Below are 23,232 nucleotides of genomic sequence, written 5' to 3'. Positions count from 1 at the left end.
TTTCTTTTTCTTTTTTTTTTTCTTTGCATTGGATTGAGACTTGCGCAAACGTTTGAAATTATAAATAAATAGATCGAAATTCAAGGAAAAATACACACAAAAATAGATAACAATATTTCACTCGTAAAAAATTTTTTTTTAATTATAATTTTACATTTAATTATAAGCAAAAAAAAAAAATGAAATAAAATTAATACTGATTGGTTGAATGTGAGGGAATATTATTAAATAATATTCAATAAATTGTTTAAAAAAAATTTGTTTTTGTGTTTTATAAAAATTAATTATAAAGCTAAAAAAAAATTATTCAATGAAAATCATTGTTGTCAAAATTGATAAAAAAAATTAAAAAATAAAAGTAAAAAATATTTAAAATTACTCGTGTCGAAATTTAAAAAAAAAAAAAAAATTGTGTATACAATATTTACATGTAAAATTAATAAAAAAAAAATGATTAAAATGATTGTTGATTAAAAAAAAAAAAAATGTTAATATTCAGTGCATCATTTTGTGAAGTTTTAAAATTTTTCCAAGACGTTGTTTAGCTGTTTTCATGCCTTTTCGTGGTTTACGTTCTGTAATTTATATAAAACAATTGATTAATTAGATAAATTGGATGAAAATAAGTAGAAAAATGATGATGTTAATAATTGATGATAGTTAATAGCCTCACCAATAGGAACTGGAGCAGCAAGTTTAGCTTTGACATCTTTCAATCGGTTTGGACTTGTTAATATTGAAGTAAAACTGGTTGATGATTGAAGGGGAGATGTTGTTGTTAATGTACTTTTTTCATGTTGAGTAACAATGCTATTAATTATTGGCTTTGATGGACTTGGTATATTATCTTTTTTTTGTTTTTTATATGCTCTTTTTAATACAACCTATTGATTAAAAAAAAAAACAATAATGAATTTATGTAAATTTGTTTGTAATTATTAATTGATTGTAAATAATTTTACCGGAATTTTGGCTCTTTTAGCTGCAGCTGCTTCAAGGCCTTTTTCAACACATGTTTTTTTAACTCCTTCACGAGCTGGTCTATTTATTTTTGGTAAAAGTGGACCAACTCGTGCTGTTGGATTCCATGCTTCATCGATTCCTTCTTTTCCACGACGTTTAATTATATATTCATCATCGTCATCAGAAGCATCAAGAGCTGGATAAACTATTAATTTAAAAAATTAATTAAATATACCTACACTGTTTTAGAGTATTCATTTTTTTAATTTATAATTTGTTTACTTACTAAAATCATCGTCTTGATGAACCTTGTCGATATTCTCAATTGATTGATCATCCTCATCATCGTGATATGTTACTTGCTCAATTAATTTGGACGGAGATAAAGCAGGATCAACTGATTCTGTTGAGTAACATTGTTCACTAAATGATAACATTCCTTCTAGGGCTTCTCTTGTTGATGGTGATGATCTACCAGAACTGTGTGTTTTAATTTACATTTTTATTTAAATAATTCAAATGGTAAGTTGTTATTTTTTAAACTTAAAATATACCAAAGTAATAATTAATAATTAATCTATCAAAAAATACTATTATTTATTTTAATTATTGAATTTTCATTGTAAATTGTTGGCATTATTTTTTTCCCTATTTCTTTTTTTTTTTTTAATAATTATTATGGTGATTAGAGTGTCATTGAAAAATCAATAAATATTATTAAAATCATTGACAATATTTTTTTTTTTTTTTAGTTAAATAATTAAATTATTATTTTTCTTTGTAAGTTGACTGTTTTTTTTTTTTTTTTAATTTTTTTGATTATATTTGTAAAATTTATTAAAATAAAATAATAAAATTATCGAATTATTTATTTTATTCAGGGTGTTTCGAATATTTTTTAAATGATTAAATACATGTTAATTATTTGTTTATAAAAATTAATAATTTTACAAAATATTTATTTTTATAAACAAAAAAATTAATCAGTCGTTATTGTTTTCGATTTTTTTTTTTTTTGGTTTAAAATATCCGTCAGTATGAATTATTTATAAATAAAAAATATCAACTCTGTATTATTATTATCATAATAACTTTATACTTGTTTAAAGTTTCGCTTGTTTTTTTGTTTTTTCTAACTTTAAATAATTATTTCTGAAAATTAATATTAAACCTAATACTGAGCGATCTGTTGACACAACAAGGCCACTGATCGACAAGTCAATTTATCAATATAACATACCCAAAAAATTTATTAATAATACTCATTATCATTGTTAATTTTCATAAAGAAATTAGTCAAGATTGCTCTGGTTTTTTTTTTTGGTTTATAATATCAGTTACCATGAATTTGAAAAATTATTCTTACCTAGTGGTGGTGGTGGTTGGTTGTGGTAGCATTGTTGAAACTCTGTTAAAAAAACATTTATAATAAATAATCTAGTCGATTGATTGATCGATTGTTTAATTTATAAATTTATAAAATACTTACTCAGTTGGTGGCAATGTATATGCTGAAGCTTTTAATAATTCTTCAATACCATTTTTAGGTGGATCATCATGTAAAACAATATTATCTGTTTTTTTAGATTTTTTATGTCCACTATTTTTAGATTTTTTACGTTTTGGTGTTTCATCAATGACAAAACCACCATGATCACTGTCATTACTACCATCATGAAAATCATAAATCGAACTTTTTTTCTGTACAACATTTGTCGATGGCTCATCATGAAAATTTTCATAAATATCAATTTTTTCATTGGTACTTCTAACTACCTCATTATCACCAAGTTTAAATCTAATAACAGTTGGACTTTTTTTACTTATTTTAGATAATATTTTAACACGTTCAATTGGATCTTTTTGTTTATTATCACTTTTTTTTAATGAACCATTATCAACAATTGGTAATTTTGGTAATTTAAATTTTAAACATGTTTTTAGCTGTTGTTTTTTCGTAACATCTTGAATTTTAACGTCTTTATTTATTTTACTTTTTAATGCATTACCAATAATTTTATTTGATGTATCAAAATCAATGAAATCTTTATTTATTGGTTTTTTCTTTTTACGTTTACTTTCTCTTTCTGGTTTTGGTGGATTTATTGTCATTAAATATCTATCAGCATGACGTATTTCTTTGCCCAATTCTTTTAATAATTTTTGACTATTTATTGATAGTGGTATTTGTCCTCTAGGTATTGTATGATAATCTTTATCAGTATTCCATTGTTTTAAAATTGTCACCAATGATTTAACACCATGTAAAAAATAATCTGGACATTTTTTATCTTCACTATTTAATTGTTTCAACTCATTTAATAATTTTTTAGCTGCAAACCAATTCATTGTTTCAAAACCAGGATATTTAAATTTTTCTGGTGTTTTCATTTTTCTTTCAAGCTCATATATTTTAATTTGCATTGGTATATTTAAACTGTGAATAAAATTACCACCAAATACAAGTGAATCAACTGGTGTTAGCACAGCATGTATCCAGCCAGTTGGTATCATCATTGTTTGACCATTTTTAACTGTTATTTTATAACAAACATCAACTTGATCACCAAAAAATGTTTCACTTTGATTTGTACTATTCATCCATTGTTGATACATTTGTAAATTTCCAGGTGTTGGTTTAATAAGATAAAAAATTTTTTCACCACGTAATACATGATACCATACTGATGTACCACCAAAATCAATATGAAAATCAGTAAAGCTATCTTTAACACTCATTAGACAATATTTTTGTATTTCTGGACGTTTTAGTTCACTGTCTTTTGGTAAATCACAAGGCCAGGTTGAATTAACCCAATCAAGTTGACGTGCAATGTATGGTGCTTCAACAAGTGATGATAATTTTGTATTTGTAAATTCTAAACTTATGACATTAAATATTCTACTTCTTGATGGATCATTATAGTATTCCACAAAATCACCTGTTATTTAAAAATAATGAAAATTCAATTATTCATTACATACAAATGTATTTGTACAATTATTATTTTTAATACATACGAAGTTTCATTCTTATGTTGCATTGTCTAGCAACATCAATAACATCCATTTCACGATCACCACCAATATAACTTTCAACATCGTAAACGCTAAAATTTGATGATGGTAATGTCATATCAAGACCATCTTTTTCATCAATTATTATTGGTGTTTCAAAGCCATTTGTTTGTAAATATTCAAGTGTTAATTGTTGGCCTCTAATATTTTTAACAATCTCATTACCATTTGTAAAATGACGTGATTTTAATTCCTTAATGAATATTGGTGTTCCAGTTTGTACTGGTTTTGTATGAGCATCACATTCGGTATATTCATGACGATGCCAATTTAAACGAAATTTTTCTGTTGATTTTAATTTATTTATTAACAATTAGCTTGTATTATTATTAAAATTTAAATACGAAATTTCTTACGTTGTGATGGACCAGAGGTACTTTCACATCTTGGACAATGATATTTGTCAAGGTCTGTTGACATGTAATCTTTAATAGATACACATCTAAAAATAATTATTATTATTAATTTATAAAAATTAAATAATTAGGCATTAGTGTTGTCAAGGCATTTTTAGGTTATGTTAATCATAACAAAAACATTGGGATATATTTTTTGGAGTAATTTAACATTCAAATTACATTTTTTTTATTATTAAAAATTTTAAATAACTCATTGGACATTGTTGTGCAGTTGGAATTGTTATTTTTTTACTCAAACTAGGAATTTATTGTTTATCAATAAACATTGTTTATTAAAAATGACATAAATAAATTCAGTCAACTTACACTCCATGGTACCATTTTTTACAAACATCACATTGTATCATAAATTGCTCATTATCATAAGAATGACCACACGTACAATCGGATATTGAATCATCCATTTTTTTAAACAATTTATATTGTTTATTTATTTAATAATATTACTCTATCAAAAGTTCAAAACACAATATTTTTATAATATTTTGTCTCTTTCTTTTAGATGCCAAATGACACGACAGCCAACACAAATAAAATTAAATTTTTCTCTGTCAAAAATACGCATGTGCAAAAGTAAATAATAAATTTTTTTAATTTATAAATTAACAATTAAAATATAAATAATTTTTATTTTTATAATAATTTATTTAAATTATTATTTATAATATAGTTTAATTATTTTTTAATCAATTTCTTTGTCGAAAAATAATTCAGTTGCTCAAGTTGGCATTTCGCTTTCGAAATTTTTCGACAAAAAATAAAAAAAACATGGCTGGATGTTTCATCACCACGTGTATTAAAAAAAACATGTGTTAATTCATTTAATTGGTTAATTAAATTAATATAAATTATCTACAAATAGCCAAAACAATTGTTAAAAAAAAACAAACAAAATGGAAAGTGATAAAGTTGTTTCGTTTGAAGATCTAGGAATAAATCAAACACTTGTTCGACAATGTGCAAAAATAGGTAAACAAAATTATAAAATAAATAAATAAACAATCATAATAATAATATTAATATTAATTGTTATTAACTAGGTATAACAAAACCAACGTCAATTCAAATTAATTGTATACCTGAAATATTAGCTGGTAAAGATTGCATAGCATCAGCTAAAACTGGAAGTGGAAAAACCCTAGCATTTGCTTTGCCAATATTACAAAAGTTTGATGAAAATCCATATGGTATTTTTGCTCTGATATTGACACCAACACGTGAATTAGCAATACAGGTAAATAAACAATTTATGAATTTAAAAAAAAACAATACTAATTAATTATTTTTTCATCTCAAGATTAAACAACAATTTGATATACTTGGTAAAGAAATGGTACTAAAAACATGCCTGGTAATTGGTGGTATGGATATGATGTATCAAAGTATAGAACTTGATAAATGTCCACATATTGTCATAGCAACACCAGGAAGACTTGCTGATCGTCTTGAATCTGGTCCTGATACATTTACCCTAATGAGAATTAAGTTTTGGGTTGTTGATGAAGCTGATAGACTACTTGGTGGTGATTACAATGAACAAATGAAAACAATTGCAAATTATTTACCTAAAAAAAGACAGAGTTTATTTTTTAGTGCAACAATGACAGATATATTAAAAATTTTAAAAACACAAACTAAAAATGAAGCATTTGAATATGAAGATAAAGATGATACAAGTCTTGCAACAGTTAAACAACTTGACCAGTATTGTGTTTTGATACCACCTGGTGAAGTTAGAGATGGATACTTGGTACAAGTTATACGTAATTTTAGAAATAAAAATACTACTGGATCTATTGTTATATTTACAGACACCTGCCAGTAAGTTTAACTAATTTTAAATTAAAATTATTGCTTTGTTGTTGTATTAATTTTGGTTATTTTTTTTTTTTTTGATTAGCAATTGTCAGTTGATATCAATGACACTCAATGAAATTGGATTTGATAATGTAGCACTACATGGAATGAAAAAACAACGTGAACGTGCAGCTGCTCTGACGTCATTCAAATCAAATATTGTTAAAATTCTAGTTGCAACTGGTGTTGCAGCAAGAGGTCTTGATATTCAAGCTGTTGCTCTTGTTGTTAATCATGTTATTCCAAATGTACCTAAAGAATATATTCATAGAGTTGGTAGAACAGCACGTGCTGGTCGTTCTGGTCAAGCAATTAGTTTAGTTGCACCTGATGAAGTTAATCTTGTTGGTGCTATTGAACAAATAGTTGGAAAAAAACTTGAAAAAATGGAAGTTAATGGTAAATAATGATGTGGTTTTTTTTTTCTTTTTGATATATTTTTATCTAGTATTTATATTAATATTGATTTATTTTTAATTACAGATAAAGAAGTATTGAAAATATTTAAACAAGTATCTTTAGAAAAAAGAAAAGCTAAAATTGAACTTGAAGAGTCAAACTTTGGTGAACAAAAATTAAAATATAAAAGAAAAAAATTACTTGAAGAGGGAAAAAGTTTAGAAGAAATTGAGGAAATTCTTGGATCTAAAAAAAGAAGAAAAAAGGAAAAAAATGACGATAATTTAGACAAAGAAGAAGAAGAAGAAAATAAAACAAAAAAAAAAATTAAAAAAAAGACAATTAATAAACAATAGAAATATTCCAATGCAAATTATCGAAATAATTTTTTTTTTAAATAAATAATTTTTTTTAACATTTGAATATTTTTTTTTTACATCACAAAAATTCATATTGACAATATTATTTATTATTTGATTGTTTTTAAAAAATAAAAATGCTTATTCTTGATTTTCTTTATAATAACAAACTGGTATTGAAGAACGTCCACTTGTCACTGCACAATGAATATGTGGATCTTGCTGAAGATTATCAACTTGACAACCACCATCGCAATGACATCCAGATAAATTACAACTGCCACGACCACAATAAAAATTTCCATTGATGAATCTCCTTTCAGTGATGCTCCATTTCATTGGCAGCGATTTGTGATAATAGCTTCCATTAATTTTTCCAGTTAGTCCACAGGTTTGATAAAAACACTTGTCATTTTTGCATATTTTATAAAGATCAATATTTTCTGTCATGGCCCAAACTGGCTTACAACAATTTTCACTTTCAGAAAAAAATAAATCATACAGATATTCATAAAGAAGAAATGAGTGTGAATATTTAACATTACACACAATCACCAAAAATACAATTAGCCATATTGTTTGCATTTTTATATTGTATTATGTCTGTAATTTAAATGTGTCAAGGTAAAATTAATTTTCTTTAATTATACAAAAAATTTAGTTATCAATTTTTATGATTGACTTGCTTGAAATTTAATTTAACTGTGATGATGTTGAACAATCAGATGTGACTATACTTTTTAATTTTTTAGACTAATAAAATTTGGTTAAATTATATTTAAAAAAATATATTAAATTGAAATTCAAATAAAGGTATTTCTTATCGAAATAAATTAAGCCTGTAAATGCAGCTGATGTGACAAAAATAATTATTGTCAATAAAGATAAGCTTCAATTTGAAAAATATATGAGTTTTGCTGCAATAATGGGACATACAGAAATTTGTAAACTTCCACGTGTATTTAATTTTTAAATCAACTGAATAATTTTATTTTTAATTATACTGATAATATGAAATTTAAAAATTTTTATCGCACAAATAATTAATAAAATGACATTTAATTTTTTAAACATTATTTTAAGTTATTTTTTATTTTTTACGAAATTCCCATTTAATGTATTTTGAAAATTAAAAATTAATTTCATATTTTTCTATTTTATGATGAATAAATTTTTAGGAATTTTTGGAGAAAAAAAGCGGTTGAGAAAATTCGGAGATATACCGTGGTAAAAAGTTGGAGTGAATTTCAGCTAGTCCAAGAAATTTCTCCGCTATTTCTCCAACCACGGATCATTTTCGGAAAATTTTTGAAAAAAGTAAAAGTGACGGAAAAAATTGGAGAAAGCACGGAGAAATTGTTTATTAACTCATTTATTAATAATTTATTATTATTTTAACAATAAAAAAAAAAAAATTGTTTTATTTAAAATAAAGATAGAATAAATGTCTATCAATATCTTGTCATCAAAATTCACTGAGCTTTTTTTACTATCAAATTTAGTTTACATTCAATACCTATAAAAATATGTGACAACATTTTTTTTTTTGTATCATAAATATTAGAGTTAAGTAGTACTTATATGATTATCATGAAATTGCTCTTAATGTTCGTAAAATATTTATGTATTTATTTGCGCTTTTTTTAAATGAATTTTTATCGTTATAAAAAATACCTAAAATACCGATAAACATCCATTTAAAAATGGCGTCTTTAAAAACCCAGCTGGCGGTTAAATTCAAACATACATAAATAAAAAACTTGTTTATAATTATTAAATTTCCATTCAAGCAATTCTAATAAATTAAAAACTATTTAAAAAACCAAAATTAAAACCCAGCTATCAACAAAAAATAATTATAAACAAATTAATTCATTCATTCATATCAACTCGATGACATGTCATCATCATTGATCACTCTCCCCACTTTTACACACACCCACAAGCACCCATGTGTACATTGGTGTACATGACACAGGGTTTCTCATTCCACAGTCCCGTTACATCAAAAAAAAAAATAAAAAAAAAACCAGAACCAAGGAAAGGGAAGGAAAAAAGAGAGAGGACATTTAGGTAAAAAAAAAAAAAAAAAAAAGGAGTATGTACTGATAAAGTGAAAGAGTACACACAAGGTCGAACAAAGTCATATTGTTTTGTTAATATAAAATTATAAATAATAAAAAAATTAAAAAAAAAAAAGAAAATAATTAAATTGAGACATCAACATATTGTGTTATCATCAAGCATGATTATCTGTTGTCATAAAAATATTCAGTGACACATAAAAAGTGACAAGCAATAGACAATTTTATTTCATTGTGTGTTGTGCCAGCAATTGTCAATGTGATAATCCACATACAAGTAAATAATAATAATAATTTAAAATTAATAATAAATAAATAAATAAAAAAATAGAGAGAGAGAGAGAGAGAGGAAAAGCAAATGCTGAATCAAGTGAATAATAATATTTTTATTCATTCATTTTAATCTTTGTGTGTTACACATATGTTGACGTATATTTGTACATATTTGGTATGAATTATTTGCTGGTGTGTTTGATAAATCACAAAGTGGTATAGTTTAATTGTCAATTCAATTCATAATTTGATGTTGGTGTGATTTATCACTGTAAATTGTTTTTGTTTATTTTATTAACAAGTGTGTCGAAAAATTGAATGGAAATTTGTTTTTAAATGAAAAACATTGTGATGATGATGATGATGAATCATTAAATGTTTTTTTTAATTGCATTAATATTGGTCTAGGAATATTTGTAACATGTTAACTTTAATATAAATTTTTTATTATCATTTATTTTATCTCTGTCAAATTACATGAGTTGTATTTTTCTCTCTCTGGATATCTATCAAGCAACATATTTCCTAATTCAACATTACGTAAATTAATACATTGGCCGGTTCCAACATATTATATTCAAGTTAAACGCGTTATGCAAATTGTGAAACTCAATAAGTGAGAGAACAACTTGTACATAATATATTTTTATTTTTTTTTTTACATCAAAAAGATTTAGTAATAAGTATCTGTATATATAATATATTTCATATTCTTTGTCGTTCTTATGTAGATGTATTTTTATTTTTATTATTATTGAAAAATTATGACAATTGTTTTAAATATATTTTATTTTTATTATCATTGACAGGCTGGCTGAATGTGATTGTGAAAAAATAACAAAAAAAGGAGGAAAAAATAATAACATTTTGTTATGATTTTTATTGGCAAATGTGTTGGTTAAAAAAAAACAACAATTTATCAAATATTTGAGTGAATTATTGTTTGTTATTTTTGAATTGATAAATAAATTAAAAAACAAGGTGAAAAATATATATAATTTTAATTAAAAGTGATTAAAATAAAATTACATTAAAAATGCCACTTTTTGGTAAAAAAGATTCAAATAAAAAAATGAAAAAAGATGGAAAGGATGATAAATCATCATCTGTTGATGATAAATATATCCTCAAGGAATTATTGGGAACGTAAGTTAATTATTTATAAATTTATTTATTAATTAAATATTAATTTTTGTAATTAATTATTTAAATTGCTGACAGCTGTTTGTCTTTAATATTGTCATAAAATTAAAATCAATTTTAAAAAAAAAATAAAATAAACTCATATTTCATTTATATTTTTTAATTATTTAAATTATTTATTATTTATTTATTGTTAATTAAACAATTTATTTATCTTTTAAATGTTTTTTTTCATTTTTTTTTTTTTATTTTTTTATTTCAACAAGTTTTATCAAGTTTATTGCACAACTATAATCAAAAATATTATTAAATAAAATATTATTTAAATTATCAATTATTATAAATAATATTGTTTATTATTTTTCAATTAATTAATTATTATTTTTTAGAGGAGCATTTTCAGAGGTACGACTTGCTGAAAGTAAAGAAAATCCTGGTCAAATGTTTGCTGTTAAAATTATTGACAAAAAAGCATTAAAAGGAAAAGAAGATTCATTAGAAAATGAAATAAGAGTATTAAGAAGGTAACACACAATTGTTAATAACAAATTTATAAACAAACATATATTTATTTATTTATTATAAACAAACAAACAAACAAATGTAAAAAAAACTTTAATTTTTTCCTTTTTTTTTTTGTCTTTTTTTTGTTTAAAATTAATTATTAACAAAAAAAAAAAACAATAATATTGTTGATTAATAATTATAAATAATTAGCTTGCTGAGATCTTCATTTTTTTTTGTTATTAATATTCCTTTTGTTTGTTTAAATTAACAATATTTATATTTTTTTGTTAAACGTGTTTTTCTTTGATATATCAAACGTGATGATGATCGTTTGACTATTTAATTAATTACTATTAATAATATTAGATGACTTAATTTCAAGTGTACATCAACTTGAAGCTGAGTGTATATATATTTGCATGTTTATATTATATTTATTTATTTATATTATCTTCTTATTGCGCGCAGCTTATTTTTATATATATATTCCACTCAATGCAAGTACTTATCGCGTCTCGCATATATAAATATTTTATAAACCATATTACAACGTTTATTTAAAAATATATATTTATGTCAAATAATATTCAAAAAATATATATCATTTATTCAAATATAGGTATATGTTTTTGAGTCAACAAATTAATGTTTATTTTTAGATGCCAGCTGACAAGTTATGGCCAAAAAAACAAAACTTTATAAATTATTTTTTATTGTATTTTTTTTTTCAAGGCAAATTGAGCTGATTTATTTACCAAGGATTATTCATTTATTAAAAATGAATTTTGTAATTTTTTTAAAAATAAAATAGGTGACACTGATAGACACTCATTCATTGAACATCACGAGTATATATTTTTGTTTTTTAAATTTATTAAAAACAACTTGTCATTTTATTTTTTAAATCAATGTTATCTCAATTTTCCCTCGGTCAATAACATTCGCTGTTACAAAAATAAAATTGAGTAAAAAAAGTAAAGTTAAAAAATTTTTTATTTAAATTGTTTTATGTAATTTTGTATGGTGTTATTGTTAATTCGTAGGTTCAGTGAAACAGTGACACCACATAGTGTTGATGGATCCATCAAGTCGGATAGTAGTGGCGAAAGAGGATGGTAAGTCTGGGCCCAATTTAACACGGGAACCAACTGCCTATACCACCCTTTTTATCATTCAAAAAAAATATCATAAATTTGCCACGATCATCTTCATAAAAACCAGCAATTTAAAAATTTTTTTTTTCCATTCAAATAGCACTTGTTTATACACACAATAAAATTAGCCAAAAAAAAAAAAAAAACTGAAAATTTAAATAATTCCATAAAATAAATTATGTTAAATATATTTTTACATAAAAAATAATAACATCATTTGGGAATAAATAAATAAAATAAATTCATCTTAAATTTCAAACCACTGATCATCTTAAATGACATGAATAAAATAAAAATAAATTTAGGTAATTTATTTTTATTTTTATTAAATTGAATTAATTATCGATTTACACTTGATGCGTTGAATAAAATTTTCATTATATCAAGAACAATGTCACTCGACCACCTGCTGATAACAGCTATCGATATATATACCTATAAAATTTTAAATTGATATTAATTAAGTAAATAATAGTATACATATTATGTTACGATGACATGATAATGACATAATAATAATGTGCGAGATGCAATATCCTTTTCCACAGCTGTCTTTAATGCAATATAATAAAATTGCATTTATTTTTTTAATAAATAGACATTTATAATGCTTTTGTCTTGATGCACTTTGCACGATCCCTATTTTTATTTTCTATCACTTTTTTTTTTATTATTAATTCCCTCTTGATATTTTATTATTTCTTTTTTGATGTAATTATTTTATATATTTCTATAATAATTGTATATTTATTTTAAATTATCAACTGTGCTTGTTTGTGTATTTTATTATTATTATAATAAATTAATTGACACACAATATTATTGCCTCAAAATACAATTAACAAAAAGTAATTTTTATAATTTGTAAATTATTGTATTTGATGATCATTGTTGCAGGTTGAAACATCCAAATATTGTACAATTGTTGGAGACATTTGAGGACAAACACAAGGTCTATTTGATAATGGAATTGTAAGTAGAAAAAAATAATTGATTAATTTTTTGATGATTAATTTTGTGATAATTTTATTTACAGAGTAACTGGTGGTGAATTATTTGATAGAATTGTTGAAAAAGGTTCTTATACTGAAAAAGATGCATCAGGATTGATAAGACAAGTTTTAGAAGCTGTTGATTATATGCATGAACAAGGAGTTGTTCATCGTGATTTAAAACCAGAAAATTTACTTTATTATAGTACAGATGAAGATAGTAAAATAATGATAAGTGATTTCGGTCTTTCAAAAATGGAAGATTCAGGAATAATGGCAACTGCTTGTGGAACACCTGGATATGTTGGTGGGTCATTTATTTATTTGATTCAATTATTAAAAATAATTATTAAAGATTGTAGATATTATTTTCTATTTCGAAATAGATCAATTAAATTTAAATTAAAAGTTGAAAGCCTTGAAAAATATTATATATAATTTTAGGTAATTAAATTCAAATTAAATTAATATAATTTTTCATGATTTTATGTAGTTTATTGTTGGCTCGAGAAAGGTACTCAAGTATCAAGTGTAGCCTTGAAAATTAATTATAAAATTTTGAAAGTATTGGCTTATTTAATTAAAAAGAAAAACAATAAATTTTACGTATTTTGTTTTTTTATTTTTTTATGTATTGTAGCCAAAAGACGTGGGTGATTTAATTATATAATAAAATTTTATTATTTTTCTAATTTAGCTTTGTGTAGAGAGCGAATAATCAAATAAATATTTCAATTTTTTTATAAATAATTACAAGCTTTGGGTAATTGTTAAAAATATTTCAAACAATTTTTCGAATATAAATTTAAATAAATTTTACATATTTAATATTTTTCTTTATTTTTTATTTATAAAATCTAGTTGAAATTTGGTAATATAATGGAAATAAAAATAATAAATTTTCGAAATTTCACAATTTAATTTTTAATATACAAAAAAAAAAGTAATAAAAAATTGAAAATCATTTAGAATATTTAGAAATTCTAATTCTAATTTTTATATGAAAAAAAATAATAAAAATTTTATTCATTTATAATATATTTCTATCATAAATTTAATCGAAATGTCATAAATATTTCGTGTCACATTTTTCGTCAATGATAAATGTGAGAAAAGGGGAAAAGAAAACGAAAATAATTATTGATAAATATTATTTTCAGCCCCTGAAGTGTTGGCACAAAGACCATATGGAAAAGCAGTTGATGTCTGGAGCATAGGTGTCATATCCTACATTCTTTTGTGTGGCTATCCACCTTTTTACGATGAAAATGATGCCAATCTATTTGCCCAGATTTTGAAAGGTAATAAATCATTAATAATAATTTTTTTTTTTTTTTATTTCATAACACATTATCATCACAATAAATTATACAACAACAAAAAAAAATTGAAATAATTATCTTTTTTTTTTTTTGTATATCTAGACCGGTTATTTACAACATCAAACATAAATTTTAATTTTTTATTATTTAAATTGTTATTATTATTTAAACTGTTTTAATTTTCAAAAAATATATTTTTAAATTACTCAACAACAATTGCAGCATTAAGTAAAAAAAAAAAAATAATAAAACATTTGCCTTTTTTTGTAAGTAATAAATATGGTATATAAATTGCGTTATATTATTTATTTTTTAGGTTTTTTTTTTTTATATATATATTTTTTAAAAATACTTATTTTGGTTGTTTATGTTGACATATCTAAGTTGATTGAATTATAAACTGTGTCTTGAGTTGACCAACACAAGTCTTCGATAAAAAATTTGTCCCAGTGAAAGCTAACCAGATTGTTGCAGGTGAGTTTGAATTCGATTCACCTTATTGGGACGACATAAGTGATTCAGCCAAGGATTTTATTCACAAACTCATGTGCGTTAATGTTGAGAAGAGATACACTTGCAAACAGGCACTCGCACATCCCTGGTAAATTATTCATAATGCATTTATTATTATATTTTTAATGGGTCGAGTTGATAGTCATTCAAGTATTTATATTTTTTATATATTCAAAATTTTATTATTATATTTTTTTCTCCTATTAACAATATAACAATTTTATTACATTAAAATTTCTACTTTTTTTTTTTTTACATTTAATATTTATAAATAATTATAAAATAATTAAATTAATTGGTTTGAATTAATTTACAATAATTAAAAATCAAATTCATTAAATCATTTATTTTTTACATAAAAAAAACAAAGAAATTTATAGAAAAAAAAAAATAATACAACAATTTTTACATTTTAATTTTAAAAATAATTATTTTATATTTATATTATAAATAAAATCAATGTTTTTAATTACTTGAAAATAATTGACAAATAAAAAAATTAAATAATGATTATCTATTGATTTTTTCTAACATTTAACAATAAATTAATTTCAAAATCAAAATCATTCAATTAGCTAACCAATGTTTAATTTAAAAAAAATTAATAATCAATCGACCCTAAAATTAAATAAATAATTTATAAATTAAATTATTGAAAAAAATCAAAAACAATTTTAGGATATCTGGAAATGCAGCAAGCGATAAAAATATCCATGGTACGGTATCGGAACAACTTAAAAAGAATTTTGCCAAATCAAGGTGGAAGGTTAGTATTAAATTTACAATTACATATGAGCTGATATTCGGCTATCTTTACTCGTACAGGCACCATAGGAAAGTCTCCCTGTTGTATCATGGTTCCAGCAAGCCTACCATGCAGCCACGGTGATTCGTCAGATGCAGAGATTGGCATTGAACAGCGGTCATCAACAGCCATCGAGCCAGATGTCACAACAACATCAACAACATCAACAACGACAACAGCAACAGCAACAACTAGGAACATCAGGCCACCCCTCTACAGGCAGCCAAATGGCATCGCAGTCGCAACAACAACAACAACAACAACAACAACAACAACAACAGCAACAAAACAATCGCCATCGGTCATCGAATCCAAACAACTGCAATTGAAAAAAATACTTGAACCTTCAACAGTTGTAACAAATAATAATAATAATATACCTAATGCTTCTTGCTCATCACAAATGTACTTTCGTCACAAGCGTTTTAAGCTTCCTTGGGATAATACACGTACTGCACTATCAACGTTATTATTTCGTAAAAATAATACTGGCTATCCAGTTAGAAAACAACATAAACACAAAAAATCGTGAATCTCATTTTTAATTATATTATAATATATATACTGTGTATTTTCTCTCTATATAAAATTGATATTAATTATTTTTTTTTTTTATCTTTATTTTTTCGTTTAAATTGTTTATTGTTCATCAACATTCCCTTAGATTCAATATTACGAACAATACAACGACATATCTCTGTAATTATAAAATAATTTATATTTTTATTTTTCGTTATTCATGAAAAAATACGAAAACTTTTTTTCTTTTTTTTTAAATAGTAAGAGTAGAGTTACTGATATTTTTGGATCAATTTTTAGTTTGTTTCCAAGTGAATGATATGATAATGTAAAAAAATGAAAAAAAAAATGAAACTGATAAATAACAGCTCACCAGTAAATTTAAGATATTTTTTGAAACAATTAAAATGTGGTAAATAAAACAGAGAAAAAAAATGCAAAAAAAAACTTTAAAATATAAAATTTAAAAAAAAAAAAATTAAAAAAACTATTAAAGGGTATATAGTAATGTAATTTATGATAATTATCATGTCCCAATTTGGGTTTATTATGCAAAAGCATATGCTTGTTGATAAAACAAGAAAAAAAAAAAATATATATTAATAAAGTTTGTCGATGAAATGTTGATCAGACAAAATAAAATTGATTATTTGTGCTTCGTATAATTACTTAAAATATTTTATGCTGATATTTATATGAAAAATTGTATGTACAATGCACTATACTTATAAATAGTCATTACTATAATTACTATAATTACAAACATGAAAGAAAAAAAAATGAACTTGATGCCAAGATAATTTAAAAATATTGCACATTAAATTTTTAAATAAATTCTGTTAATCGAAAATAATGAAAATAATATTTTTCCTGTTTATTAATATTATTTAAATAATATATAATTATTTTTTTAAATTGCACATGCCTATGTAAATAGTGCCAGATATATTTTCCTTTTTTTTTTTTATCTAAAATCAATTTAAACAGAAATAGAAAAATATTAGCAAGCAAGTTGTGAAAGAATGATTGTGTTTCTATAAAATAATCCAAATATGACACAAATTAATTGTATGTAATTTTTATTAATAACTTAATCTAAAATTGTTTATTTTTTTTTTTTAATTATTGTTCAAATTATAACGAGTCAAAAAATATATATTTAATTATGTGAATTTTTTCAGCGGTCCGTCCGACCATTGGCCATTGTTAATTTAAAAAATAATAATTAATAAAATTAAAAAAGTGTAAACAACAATGTATAATAAATCAGATAAATATTCAATAATAATTATCAATAATTTTTTTTTTTTTTTTGGTTCAAATTAAATAAATATAATAATAATAAAAATAATAATTTTTTTTTATTTTTAAAATTCATCATTGCTACATGTGTATGTGTGTGTGTGTATATGTGGGTTAATTAATTAGTAATAAAATATTTTTTATATATACAATTTTTAGGAGTGATAAAAACATTTATAAAATCATCATTTTTTTTTTATGCATTATGTTAATTGACATCATCATCATCATCATCATCATAATACTCATTCTGGAAATTTTTTTTTTTTTTTTTGGAGTGTGTATATGTATTGTGTGCTTGCACATTTAAAAAAAATAATAGACATTTTTTTTTTTTACAGAAAAATAAATGTTAATATATTGTTTATATAAAAAGATGTTTATAGTAAATTTTTGTTTCGTTTATGCATCATATGCTGCCAATGCTTCTTGCAATTTAGTAACAATATTTTGATAAAAAATAATTTGTTCACGTAAATGATTTTGCATCATTGGTTTAATATGCATTTCTCTTTCAGTTTGAAAATATGATTCTTCAGCAATTAATGCACGTGCAATAATATCAGTACGTTTTGATAATTCACGATGTTGTTGTAATTCCATTTTATGTTCAGTAACTAAACGTTCACAATCTTTTTTTTTTTGTACAGCACTTTTATGTATATTAATAATATCTGGAAATGCACCAATGATACCACGATAAATATGAAATTTATGTGCCAATGGTTCCCAATCATATTTTGGTTGTTCATCATATAATTTACCAATGTCATTGTAAGCATCACCAGTCAGTTTCAATGCCAATGTCAATTGATTTCTACTACATGCATCACCCTCAAGTGCATGTCCCAATAATGTAAATGATTGTCCAATTTTTTGATACTCACGTTTATATAAACTTTGATGTTTTTTACCTTGATCCATAGCCATTGCCATGAAACTTTTAACAACTGGATCAAGTCCATTTATAAATTTTGTAAATGTATCAATTTGTATTTCAGTTTTAATAACATCAATTTGTGTATCTGAACATTGTACAGCATTAAAATAATTAAAACCAAGTAATTCATCTTTTTCAGCTAATCTTTTACCAGCTTTCCAACGTTTTTCATCAGTACATGTTATAAAATGTTCCCAAACACGACTTTTTGATAGTACTGGATGTCGACAAACATAATCAACAAATTCTTGTAGCTGTGTTCTACGATGTTCAATAAATTGTTCTTCATATCTACCAGATATTTGTTTATCTGGTAATGGTGGTATTGCAATAAAACAATATTTTTCTTCTAATCTATCATGTAACCAATCGAAATGTTTATATCTACGTGATACTTGTATATTATTAAATGTTGATGTTAGTTGATAAACAATAAAACTTTTTAAACCTTTTAATTTCGATTCTTTTTTAGGTGATGTTACAACACATTTATAATTTTCACCAGTTGATAACCATGAATATCTACCATCTTCATGTTCTTCAATAAATATTTTATCATAATCTGGTACAATTATTGTTTTAACACCAAGTAAAAAACTATCCTCACCAGATTTAATTAGTGTTGAAAATTTTTTATCTTTCTTTGGTATATTTGGTATATTTCTATCTGGTGCTATTGAATGACTTGCAACAGACATATTATCTGAATAATCATTATTATTATTATATCCAGTATTTGATGCTATTGTTGTAGCATAATTTTTTGGTACATATGCTTGTGTTTGTCCAATTTCAGAGTCATCATCCCAATCATCATCCCAATAATCAGTACTACTACTTTGTACAATTGATGATGATGTTGTTGCTGTTGCTGCTGCTGCTGTTTGTGTATGTACAATTGATGATGTTGCTGCTGTATTTATTTGTTGTTGATTATCACAAAGTTGGACATACGCAGCTGGAAATAGCCCTGAGCTACCAGACTGATTGTAACCTTCACACCAACCATCACCAACATTATCACGTGATACAGTCAATATCTCACCAGCAGTTATTGACAATTCAGCTGTTCCTGGCTCACCAGAAAAATCATAAACAGCTGTTACCTATTAAAAAACACAGCATAATTAATTATCATTTAATTTTAAATGTTTTATTTTCAATATTACCTGTTGTCCTTCCATTTTCTTTTTTTTAATTTATCGACGTAGCAGCAATGATATTCAAAATAAAAAATATACTATGACGATTATTTGATATAATAATAATAATTAATTCCAATGATATGAGTCAACTATTTTGTGGCTTCTGTTTTAATTATTATCATCAATTTTTTTTTAATATCAATTGATATTTTTTACACACCATTTGTTCTGTTTTAATGATAATACATGTAAATAAATTAATTAAATATTTTGATGATTAATTAGTGTATTTTAATTGATGTAATTTTAATAAATAAATATATTTTAATTATGTATCATGTGAATACTTACATTGTGTAGTATTATTATTATTTAGTATCAATAAAAAAATACATTCATCTATAATTAATTTCATGTACCAGTTGAATGTACTGAGCTGTCTAGAGCTGTCACTTATTTGGAGTAAATAGCTTGAGTGTTTTTTTATTTTTTTCTATTTAATGTTTATAATAAAAACATTTGTTTATAATTATTAACGTGACAAGTATATTGTTTAAAATTAGAAAACCATTGTTGATTGTTTTTTTTATTGTTATTTGTTGCTGTTTTTTGTATTATTGTTAATTTTTGGTTGTTTTTTTTCTTTTTTTTTTTTTTTGGAGCCAACAAAGGCGGCGACGTCGGCACGAGCAATTTATATTTGTGTAGGTAATTCATGTATACACATACAGGGAATTTATCATGTATTTGTTAGACAGCTGGCTGGCTTTGATGAAAGCGACACTCGACGGACACGGACAACACACAGACACAGAGACACACGTTGTATTTTGTTGAATGCTGTAGACTTGTACACATGTCGTAAAATTCAGAGCAAAAATTAAGCAAAAAACGTTTTTAAAAAAATACAAGGGTACTTACACCACGTGGCAGGTGACACTTGGTGAATTTTATTGAACAAACCTTTACACAATTACTTCATAGACTTCACTAGACATTATATTTAACAGAAGTCAATTGAGCAAAATTTAGTGAGGTTAAATGTCAGTTATTGGATCCACATGTGTTGAAAAAAAAACAACAAACATTACAGAGCTTAATCAATTTATCTTTATTTCATTAAATTGTTTGAATTTATTTGCAAGCTTATAATAATTTATTAATTATTTAAATAAAATTAACTCGAAAAAATGGTTCTTGATGATTATGACCTTGTAGAGGATTTAAGAAAAAGCATTTTAAATATGCAGGAAGGAGTAAGTTTAAAATTAATTATATTACATCAAGATAACAAGTGAATTATAGTTGATTAATTGCAAAGCTTTTTAGCTCATGTAATTGTTTATTGTTAATTGAATTAATTTTTTTTTTTTTGATATAGGTAACCTCATTTTTAAGTAGAGTAAATCTACATGCAGTAATAACAAAACGTATGATTGAAGATACTGAGAAAATTGTTCAAGAATACTTGTTGGAACCTCGCCTGACGAAAAGAGATAAAATATTAGAAAAATATCATAAAAAACTTATGATTAAATTGAATTCTATGTTCCACGAACGACCACACCTGAAAGAAAGTAAGAAAAATAAAAACAGTATAATTTTAAATGATAAATCATGAAAAATATTTGTATTAATTTTAAAATATTTAATTAATTTTTCAGTATGTCAACAAAAAGATAATCAACTTGTTCTTTCTTGTTTTACTAAATATGATTTTGAGGCTGTATCACCAACAGATAATGATGATACAAAATTAAATGATATAAAATGTGTATTTCGTTGTTGTGGTCACAATTTAACGTATTTAAATATACAAAAATATCCTTATTCTGAAATACTGTCATTGATTAATGTTAATTGTACAAATCTCAAGGAACTTGTTGTAAAATTTATAGAAATAGAAGATGAAGATTTTAAAAATGTATTTTCTCATATGCATAAACTTGAAAGGTTGATAATTACATTGGACTGTGGAATTTTAACTCTACCACTAACTTGGGTCAGTTCATTAAAAAAAATTGCTGAAACCTTGAAAGATTTACATCTTGAATGTGAATCTAAAGAAGAAGTTTTCTTACCAGATAAATTGAGTTTAGTAAGTTCAATTGAATTTTAATAAATATTATTACACATGTTTGGGTGGAATAAACAAATTTAATTTTTAATAAATTATTTAATTTTCAGGTATTTCCTATATTAATCACTTTGGAACGTTTACATGTATATGGTTTTCAATTGAGTCCATCATTAGTCAAGTCGATAGGTGAAATTGAAAGTTTAAATGTTCTAGAATTATTTCCACGAGATAATTATTCATCGAATTATGAAAAAACCGATATGACTACAATTGGGAATTTAAAAAATCTTGAAACATTAGATGTTACATGGAATTGGGGTATAACAGATGAATTTTTAATTAATCTTTGTGAAAATTCAAAGAAATTAAAACATTTACGTATACTTGGAAGGGAGATAACTAATGATGGAATTAGTGCAGTTAAAAGTTTAAGTCAGCTAGAATGGTTCAGTCTTGGTGTAGATACACCAGATGAAGAAAATGAACTTATCATTGATCAATCGAGTTAATATTCATTTAATGATGAAAAATTGATAGAACTGAAATTTCTAATAGATCAGTGATTAAAGCTTTTGAAAATCTACCAAATCTTATATTTTTAACAATTAAAAATACAATTGTTACTATTAAAGTTGTCGAAGAATTATATCTAAATTAACTAAATTTCATGAAAAGAAAGTATAGGTATTTGTTTCTTTTAAAGATTGTTATGGTATTTTCAAATCATTATTGGAATTACATGATGTTAAATTGATGCTTGTATCTAAAGACTAATCAATTAATTATATTTTTGGAATAAGTCATTAAAGTACTTTATTTTTGCTTGTAAAAAAAAAAATTGATGACTTGTCATAATATAAAAAGAAATTGAAAATTACTACTAGTTTAATCAATAATTTATGTAATAATAATTTATTAAAAAATAATAAATAATGTTTTTATTTAAAAATTTACTTATGGGAATAATGAGTTGGAGTGCTGATTATAAATCATTATTAATTATAATTTTTTATGTATATAGTTTTATTTTATGTGCGTATTTAAATTGACATTTTTTTTTTTTTTTTCAATTATTGGCTGACTTTGCTTAACGACAAAAGGTATATTTTTTAAAGCATTATTGGATCCACTAGCATAATCCAGAGATTTTACGTTTAATTTTCATTACAGGTAGATACAATTTAATCTGTTTGAAAAAATAAAATTTTATTGAGATAACGCTTATCCCCTGTAGAAATATTTAAAACACACAACAAAGCATTGATCAATCATTTTGATGCTTGATAAAAAATATATATTATATAAAAAAAAATAACTCATCATTAGAATTGAATGAATTTCTAATATTAGATATTATTTTCTAAACAAGTACCATTTA

The 23,232-nt window shown here is 23.8% G+C and overlaps 5 protein-coding genes across 17 annotated transcripts; 3 read left to right on the top strand and 2 right to left on the bottom strand.

Annotated features, from left to right (window-relative positions):
- Positions 1-474: 474 nt before the first annotated feature.
- Positions 475-4,952, bottom strand: LOC122853403 (lysine-specific demethylase 7B-like). Of its 2 annotated transcripts, none has more exons than XM_044153860.1 (9): positions 4,767-4,952; positions 4,398-4,483; positions 3,985-4,326; positions 2,453-3,905; positions 2,330-2,371; positions 1,250-1,443; positions 963-1,168; positions 674-884; positions 475-575 (listed from the first exon to the last, which is right to left on the bottom strand). In XM_044153860.1, the coding sequence occupies exons 1-9, from the start codon at positions 4,862-4,864 to the stop codon at positions 496-498; spliced, it is 2,712 nt and encodes a 903-aa protein (XP_044009795.1). In that variant the 5' UTR covers positions 4,865-4,952; the 3' UTR covers positions 475-495. The 2 variants fall into 2 exon arrangements, with proteins under 2 accessions (XP_044009795.1, XP_044009797.1); XM_044153862.1 differs by having other exon boundaries at positions 1,250-1,434.
- A 234-nt stretch (positions 4,953-5,186) lies between these two features.
- On the top strand, positions 5,187-7,101 carry LOC122851133 (probable ATP-dependent RNA helicase DDX49). Its single transcript, XM_044150183.1, has 6 exons — positions 5,187-5,429; positions 5,501-5,694; positions 5,758-6,281; positions 6,361-6,716; positions 6,801-7,010; positions 7,073-7,101. Exons 1-6 carry the CDS (start codon positions 5,354-5,356, stop codon positions 7,099-7,101), a joined length of 1,389 nt encoding a protein of 462 aa, XP_044006118.1. The 5' UTR covers positions 5,187-5,353.
- Positions 7,102-9,035: 1,934 nt separating this feature from the next.
- On the top strand, positions 9,036-17,675 carry LOC122853400 (calcium/calmodulin-dependent protein kinase type 1). Of its 10 annotated transcripts, none has more exons than XM_044153851.1 (10): positions 9,036-9,436; positions 10,242-10,578; positions 10,965-11,099; positions 12,126-12,197; positions 13,134-13,208; positions 13,273-13,535; positions 14,389-14,529; positions 15,025-15,151; positions 15,742-15,829; positions 15,928-17,675. In XM_044153851.1, the coding sequence occupies exons 2-10, from the start codon at positions 10,469-10,471 to the stop codon at positions 16,195-16,197; spliced, it is 1,281 nt and encodes a 426-aa protein (XP_044009786.1). In that variant the 5' UTR covers positions 9,036-9,436; positions 10,242-10,468; the 3' UTR covers positions 16,198-17,675. The 10 variants fall into 10 exon arrangements, with proteins under 10 accessions (XP_044009786.1, XP_044009784.1, XP_044009788.1 ...); XM_044153847.1 differs by having other exon boundaries at positions 9,159-9,436; positions 15,742-15,779; positions 15,889-17,675; XM_044153856.1 differs by having other exon boundaries at positions 9,159-9,436; positions 15,889-16,004.
- A 54-nt stretch (positions 17,676-17,729) lies between these two features.
- LOC122853399 (sorting nexin-18) lies at positions 17,730-20,478 on the bottom strand. The gene is made up of 3 exons (XM_044153845.1): positions 20,126-20,478; positions 19,799-20,002; positions 17,730-19,735 (listed from the first exon to the last, which is right to left on the bottom strand). The coding sequence occupies exons 2-3, from the start codon at positions 19,811-19,813 to the stop codon at positions 18,092-18,094; spliced, it is 1,659 nt and encodes a 552-aa protein (XP_044009780.1). The 5' UTR covers positions 19,814-20,002; positions 20,126-20,478; the 3' UTR covers positions 17,730-18,091.
- Positions 20,206-22,817, top strand: LOC122853402. Of its 3 annotated transcripts, none has more exons than XM_044153858.1 (4): positions 20,206-20,236; positions 21,156-21,351; positions 21,439-21,872; positions 21,962-22,603. In XM_044153858.1, the coding sequence occupies exons 2-4, from the start codon at positions 21,207-21,209 to the stop codon at positions 22,361-22,363; spliced, it is 981 nt and encodes a 326-aa protein (XP_044009793.1). In that variant the 5' UTR covers positions 20,206-20,236; positions 21,156-21,206; the 3' UTR covers positions 22,364-22,603. The 3 variants fall into 3 exon arrangements, with proteins under 3 accessions (XP_044009793.1, XP_044009794.1, XP_044009792.1); XM_044153859.1 differs by lacking the exon at positions 20,206-20,236 and adding an exon at positions 20,443-20,482; XM_044153857.1 differs by lacking the exon at positions 20,206-20,236 and adding an exon at positions 20,916-21,030 and having other exon boundaries at positions 21,962-22,817.
- The last annotated feature ends 415 nt before the right edge of the window (positions 22,818-23,232 follow it).

This window comes from Aphidius gifuensis, linkage group LG3 (genome assembly GCF_014905175.1).
Source record: "Aphidius gifuensis isolate YNYX2018 linkage group LG3, ASM1490517v1, whole genome shotgun sequence".
Lineage (NCBI taxonomy): Eukaryota > Metazoa > Arthropoda > Insecta > Hymenoptera > Braconidae > Aphidius > Aphidius gifuensis.
Note: the sequence above shows the minus strand (reverse complement) of the source record. Positions and strands in the feature narration are given on the sequence as shown.

Coding starts and splice junctions, on each gene's coding strand:
- LOC122853403 (XM_044153860.1), bottom strand. CDS start 4,864: ATGGATGATTCAATATCCGATTGTACGTGTGGTCATTCTTATGATAAT. Junction 4,484..4,766: donor AAAAAATGGTACCATGGAGT/GTAAGTTGACTG, acceptor AATTATTTTTAG/ATGTGTATCTATTAAAGATT. Junction 885..962: donor CTAAAAGAGCCAAAATTCCG/GTAAAATTATTT, acceptor TTTAATCAATAG/GTTGTATTAAAAAGAGCATA.
- LOC122851133 (XM_044150183.1), top strand. CDS start 5,354: ATGGAAAGTGATAAAGTTGTTTCGTTTGAAGATCTAGGAATAAATCAA. Junction 5,430..5,500: donor TCGACAATGTGCAAAAATAG/GTAAACAAAATT, acceptor GTTATTAACTAG/GTATAACAAAACCAACGTCA. Junction 6,282..6,360: donor ATATTTACAGACACCTGCCA/GTAAGTTTAACT, acceptor TTTTTTGATTAG/CAATTGTCAGTTGATATCAA.
- LOC122853400 (XM_044153847.1), top strand. CDS start 10,469: ATGCCACTTTTTGGTAAAAAAGATTCAAATAAAAAAATGAAAAAAGAT. Junction 12,198..13,133: donor AGTAGTGGCGAAAGAGGATG/GTAAGTCTGGGC, acceptor TCATTGTTGCAG/GTTGAAACATCCAAATATTG. Junction 14,530..15,024: donor ATTTGCCCAGATTTTGAAAG/GTAATAAATCAT, acceptor AGATTGTTGCAG/GTGAGTTTGAATTCGATTCA.
- LOC122853402 (XM_044153857.1), top strand. CDS start 20,965: ATGGTTCTTGATGATTATGACCTTGTAGAGGATTTAAGAAAAAGCATT. Junction 21,031..21,155: donor TTTTAAATATGCAGGAAGGA/GTAAGTTTAAAA, acceptor TTTTTGATATAG/GTAACCTCATTTTTAAGTAG. Junction 21,873..21,961: donor TACCAGATAAATTGAGTTTA/GTAAGTTCAATT, acceptor TTTAATTTTCAG/GTATTTCCTATATTAATCAC.